This window comes from Lontra canadensis, unplaced genomic scaffold (genome assembly GCF_010015895.1).
Source record: "Lontra canadensis isolate GAN:19392208 unplaced genomic scaffold, GSC_riverotter_1.0 scaffold33, whole genome shotgun sequence".
Taxonomy (NCBI): Eukaryota; Metazoa; Chordata; class Mammalia; order Carnivora; family Mustelidae; genus Lontra; species Lontra canadensis.
Window position 1 is genome coordinate 14,611,479 of NW_022631027.1, and position 21,021 is coordinate 14,632,499.

The 21,021-nt window shown below is 36.8% G+C and overlaps 1 protein-coding gene across 2 annotated transcripts in view; it reads right to left on the reverse strand.

Moving 5' to 3' along the window:
- Window positions 1-21,021, reverse strand: part of OLFM3 (olfactomedin 3) — a 200,448-nt gene that overhangs the window by 20,342 nt on the left and 159,085 nt on the right. For both annotated transcript variants that reach the window (XM_032867235.1, XM_032867233.1), the window contains exons 2-4: window positions 16,025-16,171; window positions 9,997-10,152; window positions 4,851-5,070 (exon numbers count right to left, since the gene is read on the reverse strand). In XM_032867235.1, the coding sequence (XP_032723126.1) occupies window positions 4,851-5,070; window positions 9,997-10,152; window positions 16,025-16,171 (523 nt within the window). The remainder of the gene's footprint in view (window positions 1-4,850; window positions 5,071-9,996; window positions 10,153-16,024; window positions 16,172-21,021) is intronic.

Consider the following 21,021-nt stretch of genomic DNA (forward strand, 5'->3'; position numbering starts at 1 on the left):
TTGAGATTTGAGTGCTACAAGTGCTACGTCCATTCTGTTGAACATGAAGCCTCAAAACTGTTAATAGAAAGACAGATCTTGAGCTTCACTAGATGGCACCACACAATTGCCCTAAAATAGAACTAACTTGAGGGAGTGGAGGGAAGGCGACTGGAAAGTCTGATTATAATCTACATTAAACATCTGTTGATGCTCTCAGGGTGTGCGTGAGAGCTTTAACTGTGCTTCTTTCAGCAAATTCTCACATGCATTTAGTTATACTTCGCATGTCTAGGAATGGGATATTTAATGAAACATGGGACTTTATCCTGTCTCTCACAGGAGAAAATTAAGCGGTTAGGAAAGAGCATTACTGTACCTCATTCAGGCCCACTAGGGTGCATCCTTGTTAAAACCTTTTTTTTCTTTCCCTAATTTCTGTTTTCTCCAAAACCATAATTCTCTGGTAGAAATACACTGAATGGTGCCCTAGTGCTCTCAGTGACTTGTGATTTCTTTAGCGCCTTACTTACTTTTTGGGAGTAACTTAGACCTTACAGGCAATGAGGCTTGTTTTTTAGTCTCTTAAAATTTATGTGATATGCATTTTCCCTAAAAGCAAATTCATTGAAAAGGTGAGCGGAAATGTATTCATCATTGTTGCAATTTGATTCTCTTGCCTCAATCCATTTCTGTCCTCTGCTAATTGGTTGTGTGTGTTGAGAGGCTTTTGTGAAGATTGAAGATGCCACTGATGGATGAGCCTTCCTGCTCCTGTTACTACATTGAGGATACCATGATTATCCAATGTCCCAGTATAGATCCAAAGAGCAGAACAGCTGGATTTTAGATGCTTTGGAACATTGAGCCCCTCATGTTTTATTTTTTCTATCTATCTCCTATTAATGGACCTGATGTTTATTAACATGTTTTCTGAGTCCATGTGTTCTGATATTTTGATAACTGGGCAATTAATAGGAAGCATGGAGTTTAAAGGTTCTCAGAAATAATGTCATCCAATCTTTATTTAAAGTCCCAGGAAATATAAGTACAAAGTAATATTAGACTATTAACTTAAGGCACAGCTCCCAATCATGTGTTTGTGTTTTCTTCTGCAAATACATGTTTCAGATACTTCCTTTCAAGCTGGAGTAATTTTTTAAAAAGGACGATATGAAGATTCCTTTATTTATTTTTTTCCAGGGACCATGGAACTTCATACTTCATGGTATTAGGGCTGTCTGTCTCTACCTGGACATGTGCTTTACATTGTAATTAATGGTTGTGATCCTGCTGATGAATACTTTCTCTGCTTTCTCAGTAAGTTGCTCTGACTGTTCTGTAGATCTGTTGTGATAGAGAAAAGTACCCGGTTCTTGGGACAAACAGCATAAATGAGTTATAGTCATTGTGGCACTAGCCTCTCTACTACGTAAGTACAGACCTCAGAGCTACTAATAATCTAGGAAAGAGTTTAGAACATGTCTGAGTTATTTCTAATCTCTTGTAAGGTCATATCAATTAACTCAAATAGCAACCATCTCATTAAATAAGAGAGTTGAATAGTATTTTATTGCTGTTAGATTTTTGCATTAGTGGCAAGGTTTTGTTTTTGATTAGTTAAGATAAAATTAAATATTAGTTAATGTAGTTAATTTGAAAATTATATTCTTTCAAACTTTGATGTTCCTGAGGGCAAATTAGTAAAAAGAACCTTTGATGTTGAAAAATATATATAATGTGGATCACTGTCCCAAGGCCTCAGGGCATCATGGAAACATTATCCATGGTTCAGTAAGAAAAAATAGGATGAATTTGTGATCACTTAAATTAATCCCCTTTGTCCTAGATATCATTTCAATACTGAAGGAAGCTGTGTGGGGGAGAGTTATATGCGGACTGAACAAAAAACCAAAAGGGATTGTGAAAGAGCTGAAAGGAGTGTAGATTTCATTTCCAAACTGCGACATTGTTTCTAGCTGAGTCAACTCAGAGATAATATGTGTTAGAAGTGAAATTCATTTCTAAAGTTAAGCAAATTCCAAGAATTTTCCATGCTAGTCCCTCAAAAACCTGACTGGCACACTTTTAAGTTTCGAGATATTTACTAGCTGGAACTACTCTTTTGCCTGTCCATCCTTTTGTAGAGTGTAGGTGTACTTAGCAAATTTATCTGGTCTCAGTGTACAAAGTTTAGGCTTGGGTTTATTGTGAATTGCCAGGAATGACTGAATATATTGATTCTCAGAATCTGGAGTGATACATCTGTAACAAACAGACCTCTTCTAAAGTAAGTCAGAGTCCTACACAGACCAATCCTATGCACGGTCATTTACAGAAAATCTGTAATCAAATATTTTATGAGCTACTAAAAATGCATCTGGATTTTTTTTTGTGACCCCCAAAATAATTTAGATAGTGAGGGACTCAATTCTTGGACTTAGATTTTCTTATCTGGTTTGGTGGAGACATAATCTGGCAAGCTATGTAATTAGTATGTGCATTACACTAAATCATTTTTTGATTTAAAAATAAAATATAACAGAATTCACTTATGTCAGTAATATTTTACCTATTGGATATTAGCAATAAACTTCATAACATTAATTATAAAAGAATAGCATATAAGGAGGTATTTAAGTGTTATATCAGATAAATAATTCCTCCTTTGCTTAGTCAATCCCGTACCATCTGACTCAAATATGTGGCTAAGAGAGCTTTTTTTGTTTTTTTCCAAATAAGACTTGAAATAGCTATTGTTTACTTTGTTGAAAGTTAGAAGTTGTTACCATATGGCTCCTTATAGAATTAATTTATTTGGCAAATATTTATTAACTTTTCTTTGTCAGGCAGTTTTCCAGGCATTGAGGGAATACAAGGTTTAAAGGGAGTGTCACAGATATTGTTCTTGTTCTGATGGAAAAAAATCTAGAAGGCAGCTATCCAGTTACACATGTAGTGGTAATGAAGCATGAAAAGTCCAGTCATAGGACTGGACTTTTGTCCAGTGGGTTAAGTCTCTGCCTTCGGGCTCAGGTCATGATCTCAGGGTCCTGGGATCAAGTCCTGCATTGGGCTCTCTGCTCAGCAGGGAGCCTGCTTCCTCCTCTCTCTCTGCCTGCCTCTCTGCCTACTTCTTGTGATCTCTCTCTGTCAAATAAATAAATAAAATCTTTAAAAAAAAAAAAAAGGAAAAAAAGAAAAGTCCAGTCATTGGTGAAATATCAGGGTTCGGGAGCAGCCAGCTGGGATACATAGTATACATAGGGAGCTTAATGAAGGATTCTGGCCAAGACATGATATTTAAACAGAACTGAAGGATAAATGGGAATTTGTCTCATGAGACCAGTGAACATGTGTTGACACAGAAAGGATAGACGGGAAAGAGCATTTCAGGAGAAGGGACAAGCATCTCAACACTGCCCTGTGATGAGAAAGTCTAGAACACACATGACTGGGGTGTAGCATGTGAGGGGAACAGTGGCAGGACCTGAGGGGAGAAGTAGGGCCGCATATGGAGAGCCTCGTAAGTTGTGGGCTATATGCTAGGATTTTCAGCAGCGCAGATTAACTTCAGATTTATGCTTCAGATAAATGCCTTTGGCCATAATGTGTGCAATGGGTGAAAAGTGCAAGAATAGGAGTCGTGGAAACTACTGGTGTCATGATTGTTAGAAGAAGAGTTATAGGTGAAAAACTCTAGGCCTTGACTGATGAGGAAAAAGGAACTGGGGATGCCTGTATAAGCATTTGGCTTTAGGGTTTATGTTAATTGCCTTCTGAGTAATTATGTCAGAATCTCTAGGAAATCCTGGATTGACCTCAGTGGAGCCTCTGATCTGGTGATTCCCCAAATTATTTTGAATGGTACTAAATATAATGTTTTGTATATTCACTCTCTTTTTTCCATTTGGATTGCATTTGTAGAATAATCCTTAAAGTATGCATCAGCCATCTAAATTTCAAGTGTTTATATCTATTCCCTGAAGTTGTCTTCACCAGAAATTATCTTTTCCAACTTCTTTATCTCTCTTTTTAGTTTATTTTCTATTCCAGATAATTGTTTCTTTCCACTGAGGGAACACTTTTCTATAGTATTTCCCTGACCTCCCTGACTTGTCCCTTCATGTCAACAACTAAAATACTGTTCCTAAATGATCTAACAATGCCTCCTCATTCAATCTGTGACCATGTATTTACTTTGTATTAAATTATAGCCTAGTGCCATGATGATTTCAGTTGAGTAATTAACTCATGGATGAAGTGAAGGAGTTTGAAAACTTAGACCAGGTTGAACCACACATTTTGGGACTCAGGAACTGGAGTCCATATCCCATATCATATGCTTGACCCCTTGAAGAGTAGCGAATCTATATTTGAATAGGTGCCTCCTTTTAATTTCTTGTGTGGATCAGAAGTGCTAGCTGATGGTAATTCTCTATAGTAGAGGAATTGTTTTTGTCCGATTTAATTACTGCTATTTCATATTTGGTCCCAAGGTAACTACATTTTCCCCAGCCTCTAACTTTCTCCACTAATAAAAATGCCTCGTCTCCCTTTTAGCCAAGTAATGATTGACCATCACATATTTTCTGTCTGTAGTAACGTATTGCCATTATTGTAGCCAATAGAATTGTCCGTATTATTTCAAGCCACCAAATGGTAACAGGGTGCTGTGAAAATTAGGCCATCGTTAATCAAATAGCACTGATTACCCAGGCATGCTTAAGGCATTAGGAATACTTACACTAGAAAGCAGACATTGGTTTCTCTATAATTAGATATTCATGACTGTCTGTAAAATGTAAGAATGCAGTTTTCACTGAAACCGATAGAAACACAACTTAAATAAATGAAACTGTTCTACGTACTCAGCTTTTTCATGCAGTCACGAAGCCTGGTCTCCAGGCTGAGAACCCTTTGATGCAGTTCCTCATAGTCATAGGCACCGATTTCCTCCTGAATCCCAGTGAGGACGGCAGACAGATTCCGGATCTCCTCTTTGAACTGGGTGATTAACTTGGCGTCTGTTTTGTATTGTTCCAGCACCGGGATCAAGGGCAGGAGGTCATCCATCTTCTCTTTCAACTCCTGCGGAAAAGCAGCCAGTTGTTCCGGAGAAACATTTAACTAGATCAAGCAGTATCGATACGATACTTCAAGCAGATCATTAAAACAGATTCAAAATTCCTTTTTTTTTTTAAATTGAAAGAAAAATTTTATTAATGTATAATCAGGATATAACATTATATTAGTTTCAGGTTTACAGCTTATTGATTCAACATTTGTATATCAAAATTCTTACTGATTTTTGGTTGAAATTAGGTGCTTTGTGAGAATGTAAGTGGCTACGTGATCATTAGTAGTAAATCCACTTATTGCAATACAAGAACCTCTCTTTAAATGGTTATGTGCTTTTTTTTTTCCTTTAAAATTTTACTTATTTATTCATGGAGGCAGAGACAGAGGGAGAAGCAGGCTCCCTGCTCTACAGGGAGCCCAATGTGGGGCTCGATCCCAGAATCCTGGGATCAAGACCTGAGCAGAACAGCCGCTTCACCGGGTGAGCCACCCAGGTACCCCTGTGCTTTTTCTATATAACAAATTGATCCTTCTCATCATTATAAAAACTTCTTATGATAGCAATTAATGGTTAATGTATTATTTTACCATCTGGTAGCATTTTATAAAGTGAATAATACATTTTTTAAGAAATATAATCAGGGTCTATCTTCTAACTATGAATTATTAGAAATAGGTCAAATATCCTCTATCTGTGAACTCTAGTTATTTACTAATTATCTATGTTATGGGACTACTTACCAGAAAAATTTTGGATCCTGGGACAGCCTTTCTGTAACACTCCGAATTGTTACAAGTATGGCTTTCTACCACTCTGTCCCTGTTCCAGTGTACTCAGATATTCCTTCATTCTTTTTAACATCCATCTTAGCATAACGTCATTAGGAAGGTAAGTTCAGCAAGCATCATAAATCATGCAAAGCTCCTCAAAGCTTGAAGAAATGCATGTTGCTGTTTACCATTTTGAATTATTACCCACACTCTGACTTCATTTGCCTTAGCATAGATAATCCAGAGCTCTTTAAGTGAGGCAGAATTGCTCACCCATGTAGTGAATTAACTCTTTCAACTCTTTCAAGGACCAAAGTGCTCACAGTTCGCATAACAAAGGAACTAGTTGTACAGGGTCATTTGAAAATTTTTTTTTAATTTTTATTTATTTATTTTTAAGGATTTTATTTATTTATTTGACAGACAGAGATAACAAGTAAGCAGAGAGGCAGGCAGAGAGAGAGGAGGAAGCAGGCTCCCAGCAGAGTAGAGAGCCTGATGTGGGGCTCGATCCCGGAACCCTGGGATCATGACCTTTGCCTAAGCAGAGGCTTAACTCACTGAGCTACCCAGGCGCCCCAGGTCATTTGAAACTTAAAGCTGATTTTCATCTGGAGAACAAGAACCGTATTTTGCCAATCCATTGTCTCTGATTTCTAGCATCATGGTACTGAGCCTCACCTGCAGTTTCACTTTCAATTTCTAGGTGTGTCATCTGTCTTCTTTTCCTTTAATTTGGTGGTAGTGGTCAGTGGAAATTTCAAGGGTATGAGTCAGTTGTGAGTTTTTTTTTAAAGATGATCTCATTTGTGGAAAGAGCTGTCACTGTTATGATCATTTGAGAATAATCCATAGGTACTGTCAGAAACAATGCTGTACACTAACTAATTTAAGGAGCTGAAAATTGCATTTTAAAATTACATTTGGAAGATGTTATTACTATAAATGCATTAAAATAGCAGGAGCTCCCGTTGCTGCCCTGATTTATGGTCTTATGTTTCTTGTGGGGAAATTTTCACTTGCTCTGTAAGCTCAGAATTTTTCGATTTAGTCTGTATGTCCATGTTGAGTGGGAGGGGACTGTCTTCATAATGAGAAAGATTCATAAGTATCACAGTGAAAAGGTAGAATTGCATAACTTTACTCATTTTGGTGGCTCATTTGGAAATAAACTTATTAGTTTGAGCATCTTATGGCATCCCGAAAGGAAGATACAATTGCTTCATTATGATTTTAATAAGAAGAGTTCTGTTGGTAGCATTTGCTGCATATTATACAGTTACAATGAAGAGTTTTATGTTACATTATGGGAATACTGAAAAGAGAGCAATTCAGTGTCACAATTTTGGGGACTTTTTTCCCCCTGAACTAAAAATAAAAACAAAAAAAAAAACCAAAAAAAAACTAATTGTATTTTAGGATATTTTCAAAAATTCATAATTTGATTATTGGTAATCACTTTTGAAACTCATAACACTAGTCAGAGAGCAATGGAAATTTCAGCCAATATACATATGAAATACTTAAAAGGTTAAAGTAGAATAGCACAGATCTGTACTTACTAATTTCTTCTAGAATTTCACTGTCTACTATGTCACTCTTACAGCCAAGGTTGTAGCTAGACTACCTTGCCCAACCATGATCTTTCCTATAAGAATGATAGTCTCAAGTATGTTAACTAGAATAAGATTTTCATCTTAGTTGGATTTTCTTCCAATTTAAAAGTATTCTCTGATGTAAACTTACTTTTGGAATGTTCCAGTTCTTTGTCTTAAATATAGCACCTCAGCCCCTAGGTGCTGAGTCACCATCTGACTCATGCTCAGACTCAGTGAATACATAAATTCAACAAACATATTTAGCATGTAATCATTATTCTTAAGTTTCAGAAAGCTATTATCTACTTGGGAGAGGCAGTGTAGAACTGGTATTAGATGGCTGACCTCTACAGCTGGATGTTGCTGTTCTGAGGCATATTAGATATTTCATACTGAACAAATTGTATCAGTTTCTTCATCTCAATGACAGAAATAAATATGGTGCCTACTTTATAGTATTGTTGAAAGGATTAAATTAGCTAATATATATTTTAAAGTTGTCAGAACTATGTGCTGAGTATGTATAATTCTTCAGAAAATTATCATTGCTCTTTGGATTTTTACATACAACTGAAGTATCCACTTGGATTACGTGAACTAGTAATCAATCAAAATCATGACACCTTATGGTGCTGCCTGAAAATTAACTCTTCTTATTGGTAGCCTGGCTGCTGCTAGGCAAACTTCTAGAAAAGGAAAATTATTTCCTTGTGTTTCTCTCAGCATTGAATCTCTGTTTCTGATCATCTCCCAAGAGTTCCCACAGATGGACATGCTTCCTCGTGTCCCCAGCCCTGCCAGGCCTGGCACCCTCTAACTATCCCTTGGCATCACCGAGTTCTGGACTGCCCACCTGAGCTTGAATAATTTTCACTGTGCGCCAGACACCCTGAGCACCTCTCCTTCTGTCCTCCTTCCTTTCTGGGAATGCTCCCCCTGTGCTGTCAGTGCCAGCTTCCATCTCCTACCTTGTTGATGACCTCAGCATATGGCTTATGTTACTCCTCTATGGCCTGCACCCTAACCCTGAACCTTGCAAATGTTCTCGTCTTCTCGAAGTCTTCTGGGATTTTTTGTATGTGTGTGTGTGTTGCGGGGACTAGTCCAAATCTGCTTTCCTGAAAATTGCCAAATCTTGTAACTCTTTCCCTGATCTTCTCTGAATAAAATTAAACAACCTTACTCTTCCCTTTGTGCTGTTCAGTAATGTTTGTGCTTCTATTTACCATCAATTTTACCTGCCTGTTTTAGTCCTCTTTCATAGAAGAGATGTCATTACATATCCAGCAGTGGGCCCAGATTGCACACAGTACATGCTCGATAAATGTTGGTTAACATTAACTCATTTCCTCCTCAGCCTTATATTTTTGGTAGGTTATCATTCCCCTATAAATTCTCTATTCATCCAGTTCACTCATTCTCTCATTTCCTGTAATATTTACATTTATTGTATCTTCTAAGCCTTGCTTTAATTTGTTCTAATTTCTTAACTTCCTGGCTTTGTTTAATTTTCTCTTCAACTCAAACTTCATGATTCATCCCTTCAGCCTCATCTTCTATCAATACCCTCAACTTTCTCACCCTGTCTTCCTTCTGCTGTACCTTTCTGGTAAAAAAAAAAACAAAAAAAAAAAAACAAAAAAAAACTGGTTCAGTGCAAAAGCTGTTTTCTATACCAACCTACTCAGACACCTGAGCACCACTGAAGAAAATGACAAAACCATGAAAATTTTTGCCAGATCAAAATGTGCTATGTGGAGATCGTGTCACATGTCCCTGACAGGCTCTGTGCCCATCACCATAATGTGTGAAAAGCACTTCTGATGCTTAAATTCAGGCCCTTTCTCTTACTGTCAGCAGTGAATTTCACTAAAGAAGGGAAGGAAAACAGAAACTATTATGCTTATTAAACCACAGTATGTTTTATAAACTACATGCTATCCCTTTGGAGGCAGATGATTTATTTTTAATAGAGGCTCAAATGGTGTTATCATAGTCAGATTTTTAAAAATATGGCACTGTCATACATAGGTACTAAACGTCCACATAGCATGCTTAAAAGCACTATTTCTACATTTTCAGTGTTTTTGGATAATTGTCAAAAACAACCTGAAGTCTAAGAAAAGACTTTGTATCAAATTATGAAACATCCTTCTTTTTATTTTTGTATGCTATGATTAATGGTATTATTGCCTCTTTTAATAACAAATATTCTCTACATGTCTTCTCATATTAGTAGGGCATAAAGTCATCAGAAGAAGCTTTGATAAATTTACTTATTAATTTTCCTTGATTTTCCCCTTGTCTTGGATATTGAATTGCCTGCAAATACATCTAGAAACTCCACCAAGCTCTAGGAGGATTAGGCTCTTTTTATAGCAAGTCTGCTATACATTCCTACCAGCTAACGGTCAGTTTCGTTGGAGAGATGATTGATGTCCCCAGAGAGTCTTTAACCTTGCTCGTATGGGCCAATGCATAGTTATTTCTAGCTGATTGCCATTCCGACTGTCCATCACACTCAGTGTCTGATTTGGATTGACGAGATTGCCGAAGTCAAACCTACTTGAAAATGCTTGGTCATTAGTGTCTTCCGATCATCTTCAATCTGCCGAAACTTGGCCTTCAGCCCTTTCATTTGGGTTTCCATTTTTAGAACATATTGGAAATCTCTCTGAGTTCTCAAGTTTAAGACTTCAATAGACTGGGACATGTTCTGAACCTGTTAAAAAAGAACATTGGCTATACGTTATTGTCTGTGTACAGAAATACGTCATCACTACTGAACTAGCAAAAATGACATTAACGTAAAGAACTGCCAAAGGCCAAATCCTGATTTGCACGACCACACAATATGTTTTCAGAAGAACAATGATAAACATTCAAAAAATTCAGCAAGGGAAAATTAAACCTAGGCAGGAAATAAGAAAACTGACATTTACCATTTAGAGATAAATAAATTGAATTTAATAAATCAGAAAAGTAAATTTTAAAAACAGAAATTTCATTCCAGGGCTTTGTAAGCTCATGATGCCCCAAGCTGTTAAATGTTAAAATGAGTTGTTTCTGTAAGTGCTAACTCTGATTTCTTTAGGATTGGGATGTTTAGCAATTGTGGATAGTAGTGACATGTCCAATAGAGTTAGAATGCATTCATTCTGGTACAATCACTTCAACATCTTGAGTTCTCCCAGGGGTGAGATTGAATTGACCAAGATGCATGGTGGCAATGCTGGGACACCTGCAGACTTGGAGAGCGTAGTGTTTAAGAGACCTGGAAAATAGCAGCTGTATTAAGTGTTTGGTAGGTAGATAGTACACCGATTAAGCTGCTGGTACCTACTTTGGTTCATTGGGCCTCAGGCTATGTAGAGGTAGGAAATGGGTGACTTATAAAACTTCTAGAAACAAGGAAAGAAAAGCTGCTCTAATTTTTGTGGTACCAAAAATCTAAAAAAAAAAGAAAGTGAAAATGTCTAATAGTTGGTGAGCTACTAAGTGAATTGGGGAATGGAGTACAAATATACTGTTTTAAAGGGTAAACTAAGTTTCTGTACTTTGGTACTCAAAGTATTGTCTACAGAGCAACAAGTTTGACATCACTTGGGAGCCTGTTAGAACTGCAGACTTCTGGGGCCTAGCCCAGAACTATTGAGTCCGAATCTGCATTTTATCAGAATCCCTGAGTGATCCCTGTGTTTATTAAATTTTGCTCAACATGGAGGAATTTCCATGAAAAAAGCAAGTAAGAAGAGCAAATGTAACAGCCTTTATATAATTTGATCTTTTATTCTAAATCAAATTCTTTGTGTGTGTGTCTCACACATAAACACATAAAAGAAAATGGGGCATATGGTGCATATGGGGCATATGGCCAAATCATGGTGGAGAGAGGTTTGTAAGGATTAGAAGAATGCATATTGGGTTGTTAGTTTTTTGGTAGGAAGTGAGACGTGGGTGAGAAGAGAAGTAACGGATATTATAGAAAGGAGTCCCTGCTAAATAGAATATATGTAAATCTGCATAGAATTACATGTTTTATTTGCATGAAATGAATATGCGAAAGCACCAAAAAAACATTGTGGTGGAATTTCAGGTGAATTTTAATTTGTTTCATACATTTTTATGCATTATTCTTTTTATTTTCAAATAAACATGTATTATTTATGTTTCAGTAAAAAGTTATTTTCATTGCAACAATTGTGAGTTACAAATGAGGAAAGAGTAATTTATTCAATTTTTGTCATCCTGTATGTCACAAAGCTCAGTGGACCAGCTAGCTATAAAGAGCCTATTGTTGGTATATTCCTCAGAACTGGAGCATTCTAAAAAGGCAGTGAATTTTGCTGCCTTGGCTTGCCTATTCTTTCTGCTTATTAAAGATTATATTTTCCTTTTTTTTTATTTCCCCCTGCTGTTTCATCCACAGTCCTGCCTTTTATGAATGCTATCTTTTCGGGATATATTATAGTCTAGCTTATATTAAAACTAATTGCGTATTTTGTGTGTTGGGTAGGAGAACAGAAGCGACTGCCTTTGCGTGAACTCCATGATGTTCAAAGCTGCATCTTATTCAAATCTTTTATTTCCAAGACCTTACACAGAACCAGACACAGAGTAATTGCTCAATAAATATCTATTAGGTAAAATTATCTTAGACTTCCAATTGTAGTAATAGGTAATTGGTATTTTAATATTTTAAGGAAAGTTCCCTTTTTCTGTCACTGTTACACTATAGCATTACATCATTCCCAAATATTTCTTAATTTACTATCATTCCTACTTAGGCAGCTACATTTTTTTTTTTTTAATCTCTAGTGAAGCACAAAATTACCGAGACAACACTGAAAGATGGAGATGGTGACTGCAACTTGAATAAATTTAATGCTCTCAAAATAATTTTCAGCTCTGTTATGGTTAAGCATGAATAAAGAAAAACCACTGGTATTAAAGAAACTATCTACACATTTGAATACAGCATTTGTCTCTGAAGATAACCATCATTGGCCTGACCAATATTTTCCTAGGAATTCCATGTATGCAGTCAGAGTCTGTACAGTTAGAAAATGATAGGCAAATAAGGTATTCTGGATACAGTTAAAATAGCCTCTCTCTCTCTCTTTTTTTTTTTTTTTTTTTTTTGCCTCTGACTAACCCTATGGAGTTAATTTTCAACTTTATTTGTGTTGTGAAAAATCACGCTGAGGGTTTTTGCTGAGACTTGATTGTGACCATCTATATTGTAGAAATACGCATAATCATAAGAGCTACCTTTGGGGTAATCGATAGAGGTACAGCTGTCTAATTAGAAGGGATTTGGCTCTGGGCTCTCTTTTGCTTTTCCTTCTGGATATCCCCAGGAATGTTAGTTTCCTATTGTTTACAGAGAGCCTCTGAGCATGTTTCCTGTTTGTACCTGAGACTGGATTCCCATGGTTATGCTTGTAGGAAGGAGACTTGTGATTCCTCTTCTAGTCTGTTCATCTCTCATATTCTACAGTTTAATTTTCATGGGTGTCCCTGTGTTTAGATGCTCTCTCCATCATCTGGCAAGCTCGCTGTCAACTTCACTGATAATTTTTTAAACTATTTCTCTTGGTTCTTTGCATAAATAAAATATCTGAGGCACTTCTGACCTTAAACACAAATCAGCTTAGATTTTCACTCTATTTCATAATTACTGTGGAAACTATCTTGGAAAAAAAACGCAGCCCTACAGTTCAGTATGTTTGGTTAGCCCTGGCATTAACAAAACTATAAACAGATTCTTTGCTGTAGGTCTTCCCAGAACCTTTAGCATTAAACGGTGTGGTGGAAATCAAGAGTGAAGTATCATGTACAGTGTTTCTTAAAATCATTTTATTGGGAGGATGCCGCTGGCACCCTCTTCCAGAAATCACACTTTAGGAAATATTATCCTAGATAATGCAGAACATCTTCAACTGTACGGAGAAGCCTCATAGCTAACACACATTTTTTAAGCAAACAGTTTTAGTTTGGGCATACGAAGACCAGAAATATTGTGAAAGCAATTGTAATTCTTAAACTATTAAGTAATATAGATACTGATTAAAAATGTTTGACATAACATGATTTAAGTGTGGGTACCACCAGTGACATCCTGGTTGACACTAGCATGATGGTGAGAAAACGTCAAACTCATCTGGTAAAGTCCCACAGCCTACTGGTTAAGTGACTTTGGTATGTTCTTTAACCTCAAAGAGCAGTTTCCTTTACATACACTTAGAAGGGCAGGGACCTCGGCTGTGAGGATTGAATGGACTGGATACACATATGATATATGGGACATTCTGTTAGTAGCATTATTCTTCTTAAAAATATTTCCTTATTATATGACTAAATCAATTCTTTAAATAATAGTGAGTGGGCTGCTTAAACTCATGCTCCTGTTTTTACATCTGGCACCTTACATAGACGGGAAACTATAGAGAAGTCAGGAAGGAACTTGCTCAGTCTGAATAAAGAGTGCTTGTTTCATGTGGCTTTTCTTTGGGTCAGTGCAGCAAACCAGGGCTACCTCCTTCCTTCAAGCCACTCTATGTACACATGACTGTTTCTCTTGACCTATGATACTCTCCAGTGAGGACTTTAATAAACGTAACTTGTAGAAAGCTACATTTTAAAATAAATTTTGTGGATTTTTGGGTCACTTAAATACGATGATTTTTTAAAGGTGTGATTTTCTAGAATTTTTTTTAAAACATTAAACATGTGCATATTATATGGAGTGGTCATGTTCATTTCAGTGATTGCTTTCAGCCAACCTCCTGGATATTTTATATATATATATATATATATATATATGTATATATATATATATAATCCAATATTGCCTTATTCATCCTACACTAATTCCTGATTTTATCATATTTCTGGAATACACTTCACTTTGGAGCTGTAAGAGGGTATTATCCACTTCCTGACACTTTATTTGAATTTTTTTGACTGATTTTTGAAGAAATGTCTAAATCTGTATAGGGATGTGTATTATGTAATGCTTTACTGAAAAACAGTGATAGAAATAAGGTTACAGTGTTTAAGAATGTGTTTCTTATACCAATGTAGTTGGTATAGAGAAAATGTGCTTTTGCACAGAAAAGAATATAGAAGCAGAACGTCTATAATTTGAAAAGAAATATTGTTTAATAAAAAAGAGAAAATTGGATTTAAAAAATTAAATCTTTTTACCAATGTACTTAATTTCCCTAGTAACCAAAAAATATGAAACTATGTATTTGGATTTTTTTCATGGAAATAAAGAAAATCGGGATTGGTTAGCAATACCCAAGACAAATTATAGTTCATATGTCATGATTTCTAATAGCTGAGAAGAACATTAGCCAGGGTCGTTAACTTGAATGAAAATGACATTTGCTCTTGTCTGGGAGACAGATATTGAAAGAGCAAGGGAAGATGGGATCTTATAAAAAGAGACTTAAGAAGAGAGAGCCAATAGATTGATGATATCTCTGAGGAGAAGGGGAGGAAAAACAGGACTAATCATTGTATAAAAACAAGAAAAAAAACTTTCCTAAAATCGTAGCGCATCAATAGACTTCCAAGTAATGTACACAGAGCAAATTTATTTTCATTATATGGCAGTAGAAGAAGGTTATTGTTCCTAGGTTTGGAATTGCATAAAGCCGTCATGTCTGTATTAACAGATTTGATGCTTTCATTTTTCTAGCTTCTTTTAATTTTCCATAAAAAGTTCCTACTCACTGCCATCATTGTGTGAATGATCATGAGAATGATATTGCACAGAGTGAATCGTTGAGTACCGTGTCCTTGAAAGCACATACTACCTAATTTATCCTGTTATCCCTGAAGGTATTTAAAATTCCAACGTGTTGCCATCTTTCCATCAGTCTGGCTACCCAGCTGTCCTACTATATTCAGAGACCAACACAGTGAAATTCTGAATGAGAATAATTGAAAGAACCATTCATTGTTTTGTTTTTTTTCTTCCTCCTCAAACTAAACATAAATAACCCTTCATGAGTTGACTGTTATCTGTAAAAAAGAATAAATCAAGGGCATTCTGCATTTGATTGTTATGGATCTGGCTTAAGTAAATTATATGGAGAAAATGCTATTGAATGAAATTGAAGAGCTTAATGTTCAAAGGAATGGCTTAGAGACTGATGATAAATACTTGAAATTATTCATTATCTGTTCAGATAGCTTGCCTATTGCATTCCATTATTTTAACTTCCTTGCAAGGTTGTTAATGGGATTCAAATGCATGAGCTCAAAGAGCCTAGTGTGATCCTGGGAGTTGAGGATAAATTTCTGGCATGGGAATAAGATCACTTATCTTTTTTTTTTTTTTTCTTAAGGAGAGACCAACTGGATATTAAAGAAGGTATGATTGAGAAAAATAGAAAGTAATATAAATAGAACAGAGCAGGAAGCTTGAGGTACTCTTTTTAAGGAAGAGGGATAAAAAGTTTGAGAAGGGAGACAAAAATTGGGAGGACATTCTTCATCAGTACCTGCTTCCCCACATTTCCTTTTCAAGGAATGGTAGTTAAAAAAAAAAAAAAAAAGTGCATGGAGGACGGGATACCTACCTTTTCCAGAAGCTGGCGGAGCTGCCTGCTTTTGGCATCCCGGGAACACAAGTTTTGTTCTGGAGCAACCACTGTGCATATGCACCGTCCATCAGGATCCTGGGCTGAGCTGTACACTTGCCACCCTTCTTTGGGACTAATCTGAGTCTGAGGAAACCAATGGCAAACACACAACACAGACTTCCGTTACAGGATAAAGAGAATGCGGGTTTGCAGCATTTTAAGGAAAGCATCTTTTTTGATAATTCAAGTTTCTGTTTTTTATTCTTTCATGTTAGAAAGAGATAAATAACTTCGATAGGCAGCAAAGCTTCACTCAGTTACACCTTCTTTATCAGTGCCCCAGAAGGAGAATTTTTCTTTTTATACGCTCCTATTATTTTTTTTAAAGATTTTATTTATTTATTTGACAGAGAGAGAGAGATCACAAGTAGGCAGAGAGGCAGGCAGAGAGAGAAGGGGGGAAGCAGGCTCCCTGCTGAGCAGAGAGCCTGATGCGGGGCTCGATCCCAGGACCCTGAGATCATGATCTGAGCCGAAGACAGAGGCTTTAACCCACTGAGCCACCCATGCGCCCCTATATGCTCATATTGTTAACTACTTATTGACCCGACAGCCCTCCCTCATGTTTTTTGTTGTATTTGGACATTTTAGTGCAACTTTAGAAGCATCTGATAACCACTGAATCACATATCACCAGTCTTTCTATGTAAGATCTGTTACTTTGTCTTTCTCAACTGAGAATGGTAGTTCGTAGTATATATATATATATATTTTCTGATTATTATTCATATGTGATATTCTGAAGCAAGCCCTATCTTAAGGACCTTCCTGTGTATTGAAGGGCCAATGAGTAAAGCTAGAAAAGTAGCATATGAGAATCTACGGTAAAAAGAATTAGATCAGCATGGTTTTGCAAAGGAAGCAGAGTCCCAGAGAAGTTCAAGAGAGTATTTTGACACAGTCTGCCAAGTTCATCCTCTTAAATTACTTCTGTGCACTTATCACCCTACCTCTCTAGAACCCTGGCCTAAAGTGGCTTTCCTATCAGAAAAGGAGGCAGCTTAAAGTCAGCCTCTTATTTATGTTTCTAGTTTTTCCTCCTGCATCTTCCTATAAGAAACTTCTTTCCAACCAAATTGGTCTATTTGTGTCCTGAAAGTATGCCACCTTGATTCATATCTTTGTATGTCACTCATTTTGTTTCTCCTGCTTGGAATACCTGTTTTATAAACCTTTGGTTTACTAAGCCCTTATGGTTTTTACCTATTCTGAAAGATTGTCTGTATCATTCATTAGGCATTTAATGCATATTGTCTAGTATTGCTAGTTGCCTTTCATCTGTCTTATTTCCACACTTAGTTTATATCCAGCTACTAGGTATTTCCTGTCATAAAGAGTACATTCTATCAGATACAAAGGTAAGTATCCCCATTTTTCATCAAGTTACTTTTCAGAAAGAACTGTACTTAAACATATGCTCTCCGTTATACAAGCAGAAGTTGTTGTGGATGCCCAAAGAGGCACTCATTCTCCCAGCCTCTGAGATTATCGGTAGCTTGACTCTCAGTTGAGTTTCTCTTTGGGGATTGCCTGTACTGAAGAGTGCAGCCTGTTGAAGGTCAGGCCCTGTTCCAAAGGACAGCTCACATGAATTGACTTTGATGATACAGCAGTACAAAGAAGCACCCTGAGAAGCAGGAATTATTATTTCCATTTCACAGAAGAGGAAATTACTTGGGGACACTCAGCTTGGATGTAGTAGAGCTTCTGTGAAACCAGGCAGTATGCTCCGGGGCAGTACTGTCAACTGGAAATGTAATAATTTTAGCTTTTCTAACAGGCTTGAAAAAGGAAGAAGAAATAATATTAACCTTAATATATATAAATATATTTAAAGATTTTATTTATTTATCTGACAGGCAGAGATCACAAGTAGGCAGAGAGGCAGACAGAGAGGAAGAGGAGAAAGCAGGCTCCCTGCAGAGCAGAGAGCCCGATGTGGGGCTCGATTCCAGGACCCTGGGACCATGACCTGAGCTGAAGGCAGGGGCTTTTAACCCACTGAGCCACCCAGGCACCCCTAACCTTAATATATTTTATTTAATCCATATATCTAAAATATTTCAACATGTGATCAATACAAAAATTATTCGTGAGATACTTCACGTTATTTTTTCTCCTTTTTTTGGTACTGTCTTTGAAACTGTGCATTTTGTGCTTATGACTTAGTTCAATTTGGATTAGCCACATCTCAAATGCTCAGTAGCTACATGTGGCCTCCTTGCTGGAAAGTGCAGGTCTAGATCCTGCTTTTAATTACAATGTCCTATCAGTATGATGTTGAACAGCCAGATAATTGTTTTTAAAGGTCAATCATGGATATTGAAAAACCACCTAACAGATGTTACACAGACAAACCATCTAATTTGATCTGAATTTGTTTTTCCTGTGGAAATATCAGACAAATCAGTAATAAGTAATAAATTTCCTGCATAAGTAAGCTCTGGCTTACTTGTACAGCTAGGATCTGAAATTTATCAGCCTTTCTCTATCTGTCATTTTGGGGTTTCAGGGATTCAGCAGATAGGTATTTCTTGTATGATCAGGAGAAGAGGGAAATGCATTTAATTTAGAAAATAAGGTATTTAATGAATCAAATTGGAGGATCAAGGCTGAAGAAGAGTGAGAGAAGGGCTAGGGGTTGGGAACTGAGATGCGATTAGGAACCAGGAGGTGAAGGGAGGCCAGCAGAGGACTGTCTTGCACAATGCTCAGTGTTCCTGGACTCAGCTGTTTGCCTATAGACCTGGAGTGTTTTGCCAGATTGAAAGCAGACTCTTTAAAGAAATAATGCAGGCTGACTTCCCTCTTTACAGATCTGCTATCCTCTGTGAGATCGTCTGTCTCTAGAATTCATAGCAGAACAGATACTGTTTCCTACTTATCCTCTCCCAGGTCCCAGATCATTGAATACCATCAACCAACACACAGTTCTTTTTCTTTTCAAAGTATCTTGCATGGCAGTTTGTTTTTCTGTTTATAAGATCCCACCCTTTGTATCAATCTCACTTTTTCTTTCAAGGGCTTCAGCAATAATCACTAGAGGGTGCTGATGGGCATTCCAACAACAATCAAGAACAAATATCAGAGAAGCTGTAAGTTGTAAACTCAGGAAATTCTGGAAGATGTCATAGTCCTTGTACTTCATCTATAATGAGAAGCAGCTGGTGCCGGTGCTCCTTTTAATCTCCCTTTTCAGATAATTCATGGAAGCTTCCTATGCGGCCTTTTATTTCTGAAGCACTGGATTCGTTATTATTCCTTTCTTTTTCATTCTCTTATCCCTTCTAGCATTTATGCTTGAATATCAAGTTAGGATAGAAAGAAGTACTTAAAATTGTCTACTATTAGAATCAGATAGCATCTTAAAGATTATTGTGTTACACTTTTTTTATTAAAGAAGAAAAAATTCAGAGATTATAGAACGGAGTTAGGAACGGTTTACCAGAGTAGTTTCAGTGGTACCATTAAAGGTTTAAACTAAGTAACAGTGTGGGGTTTAAATATCTAGACATAGGTCCTATCGTTTCCGTTAGAATTCACCTCGCATGGACACAAATTTCAGATATGCCAGAAAATTAAGTCTTGTCACTAGGATAAATTTAGCTTTTGGATAAAGGAGCATGGGTCACCCAATTATAATATTAAAATATCTTTAACAGCAGTGCAAACACTGATTATTAAACCTAGCAGCTTTAATATTGGTGTTCACTTGCCAAGTGTTTGGCTAACTAGTGAGGAGCTTATCATGACAGGGCAAGGTGTCAGTTGCTCTCTGGAATGAGCGAAATAGGAAAGGTGAATAGGGTTTGATGTTCATTTAGCATTCTCCCTCAAGTGTCAGCTTAATAAAAGCAGACTCCAGCCTTGTTTGTACTTCCCATTGTCTTCTTGTAAGAATCACTGAAAAGAGCCATGACCTTATCTACTGTAGAGTTAGTCTGAATGATCTCAACTATAACAAGTTACCTCTTTGGCAAGAAAAAGGTAACTCAAAAGAGAAAAGAGCTAATGTAAAAGATGAGTGCCTGACAGTCCCCTGGGTTTTGATAGAGGCCTCTTTGTCAGGGTCGGTGATAAATAAAGAAAGCTTTATGCACATTTCTGGTGCTCTCTTTTAGGGTATCTACAACTGTCATTAAAAAGAGGATCAAAATAAAACCAGTTAGACCTCAGGGGGGAAGGAAATATTTAGAAAATTTTTGGATACCAATGAAAAAAGACTTGCCATTTTAACTTACAAGAACAACTATTTAGGTATCTGTAAAACTCACAGTAATAGCAACCATTTATGGAGCTCTAGCCATTACTTGGCAGTTCACAGGTACCGTTGTCTTTGAATATCACACTAACCATATGGACGAGGTTATGTTATTCCCCCCATTTTATACATGAGGGAACTGAGACTTAAAGACTGTCAGGAACTTGCTCAAGGTCATGCAGGGGGTAATCAGCAGAGCTGGGATTTGTAGTCTGATGTCAGTTTGTTGTCGGGTCTAAAAGTTTAGCCACCACACTGCGTCACCAGTTATCTGAAATTTCCTTCTATAAACGCTGAAGATAACCCTGAAAGCATTTTCGGAACTGCTGTGAAGGCCAGTACTTGGACCTGGAGGGTGGATGTCGTTTATTACTATCCAAAGCATCTCTAATCATAGTGGTTACTGATGCAGTCCTCTTTGAACCCTTTGTGTTAATTAGAAGAACTAAATGAACTATCTAGCAGTTTTTAATATTGCAGAACTCATGAAATATTTAAGAATGCTCTAAATAAGAGAATTAAAATGATAATTTTAACAATTAGATTTCAAATCTGGATTCTTTCCTTATAATTTAATTACCAAGCTATGCTTTATAAATACAAAGCTACTGTGAGAGTTGTCCCAAAACTCCAAGGGCTTTGTACCAGAAAAGAGAGATCCTGAAGACTGAGG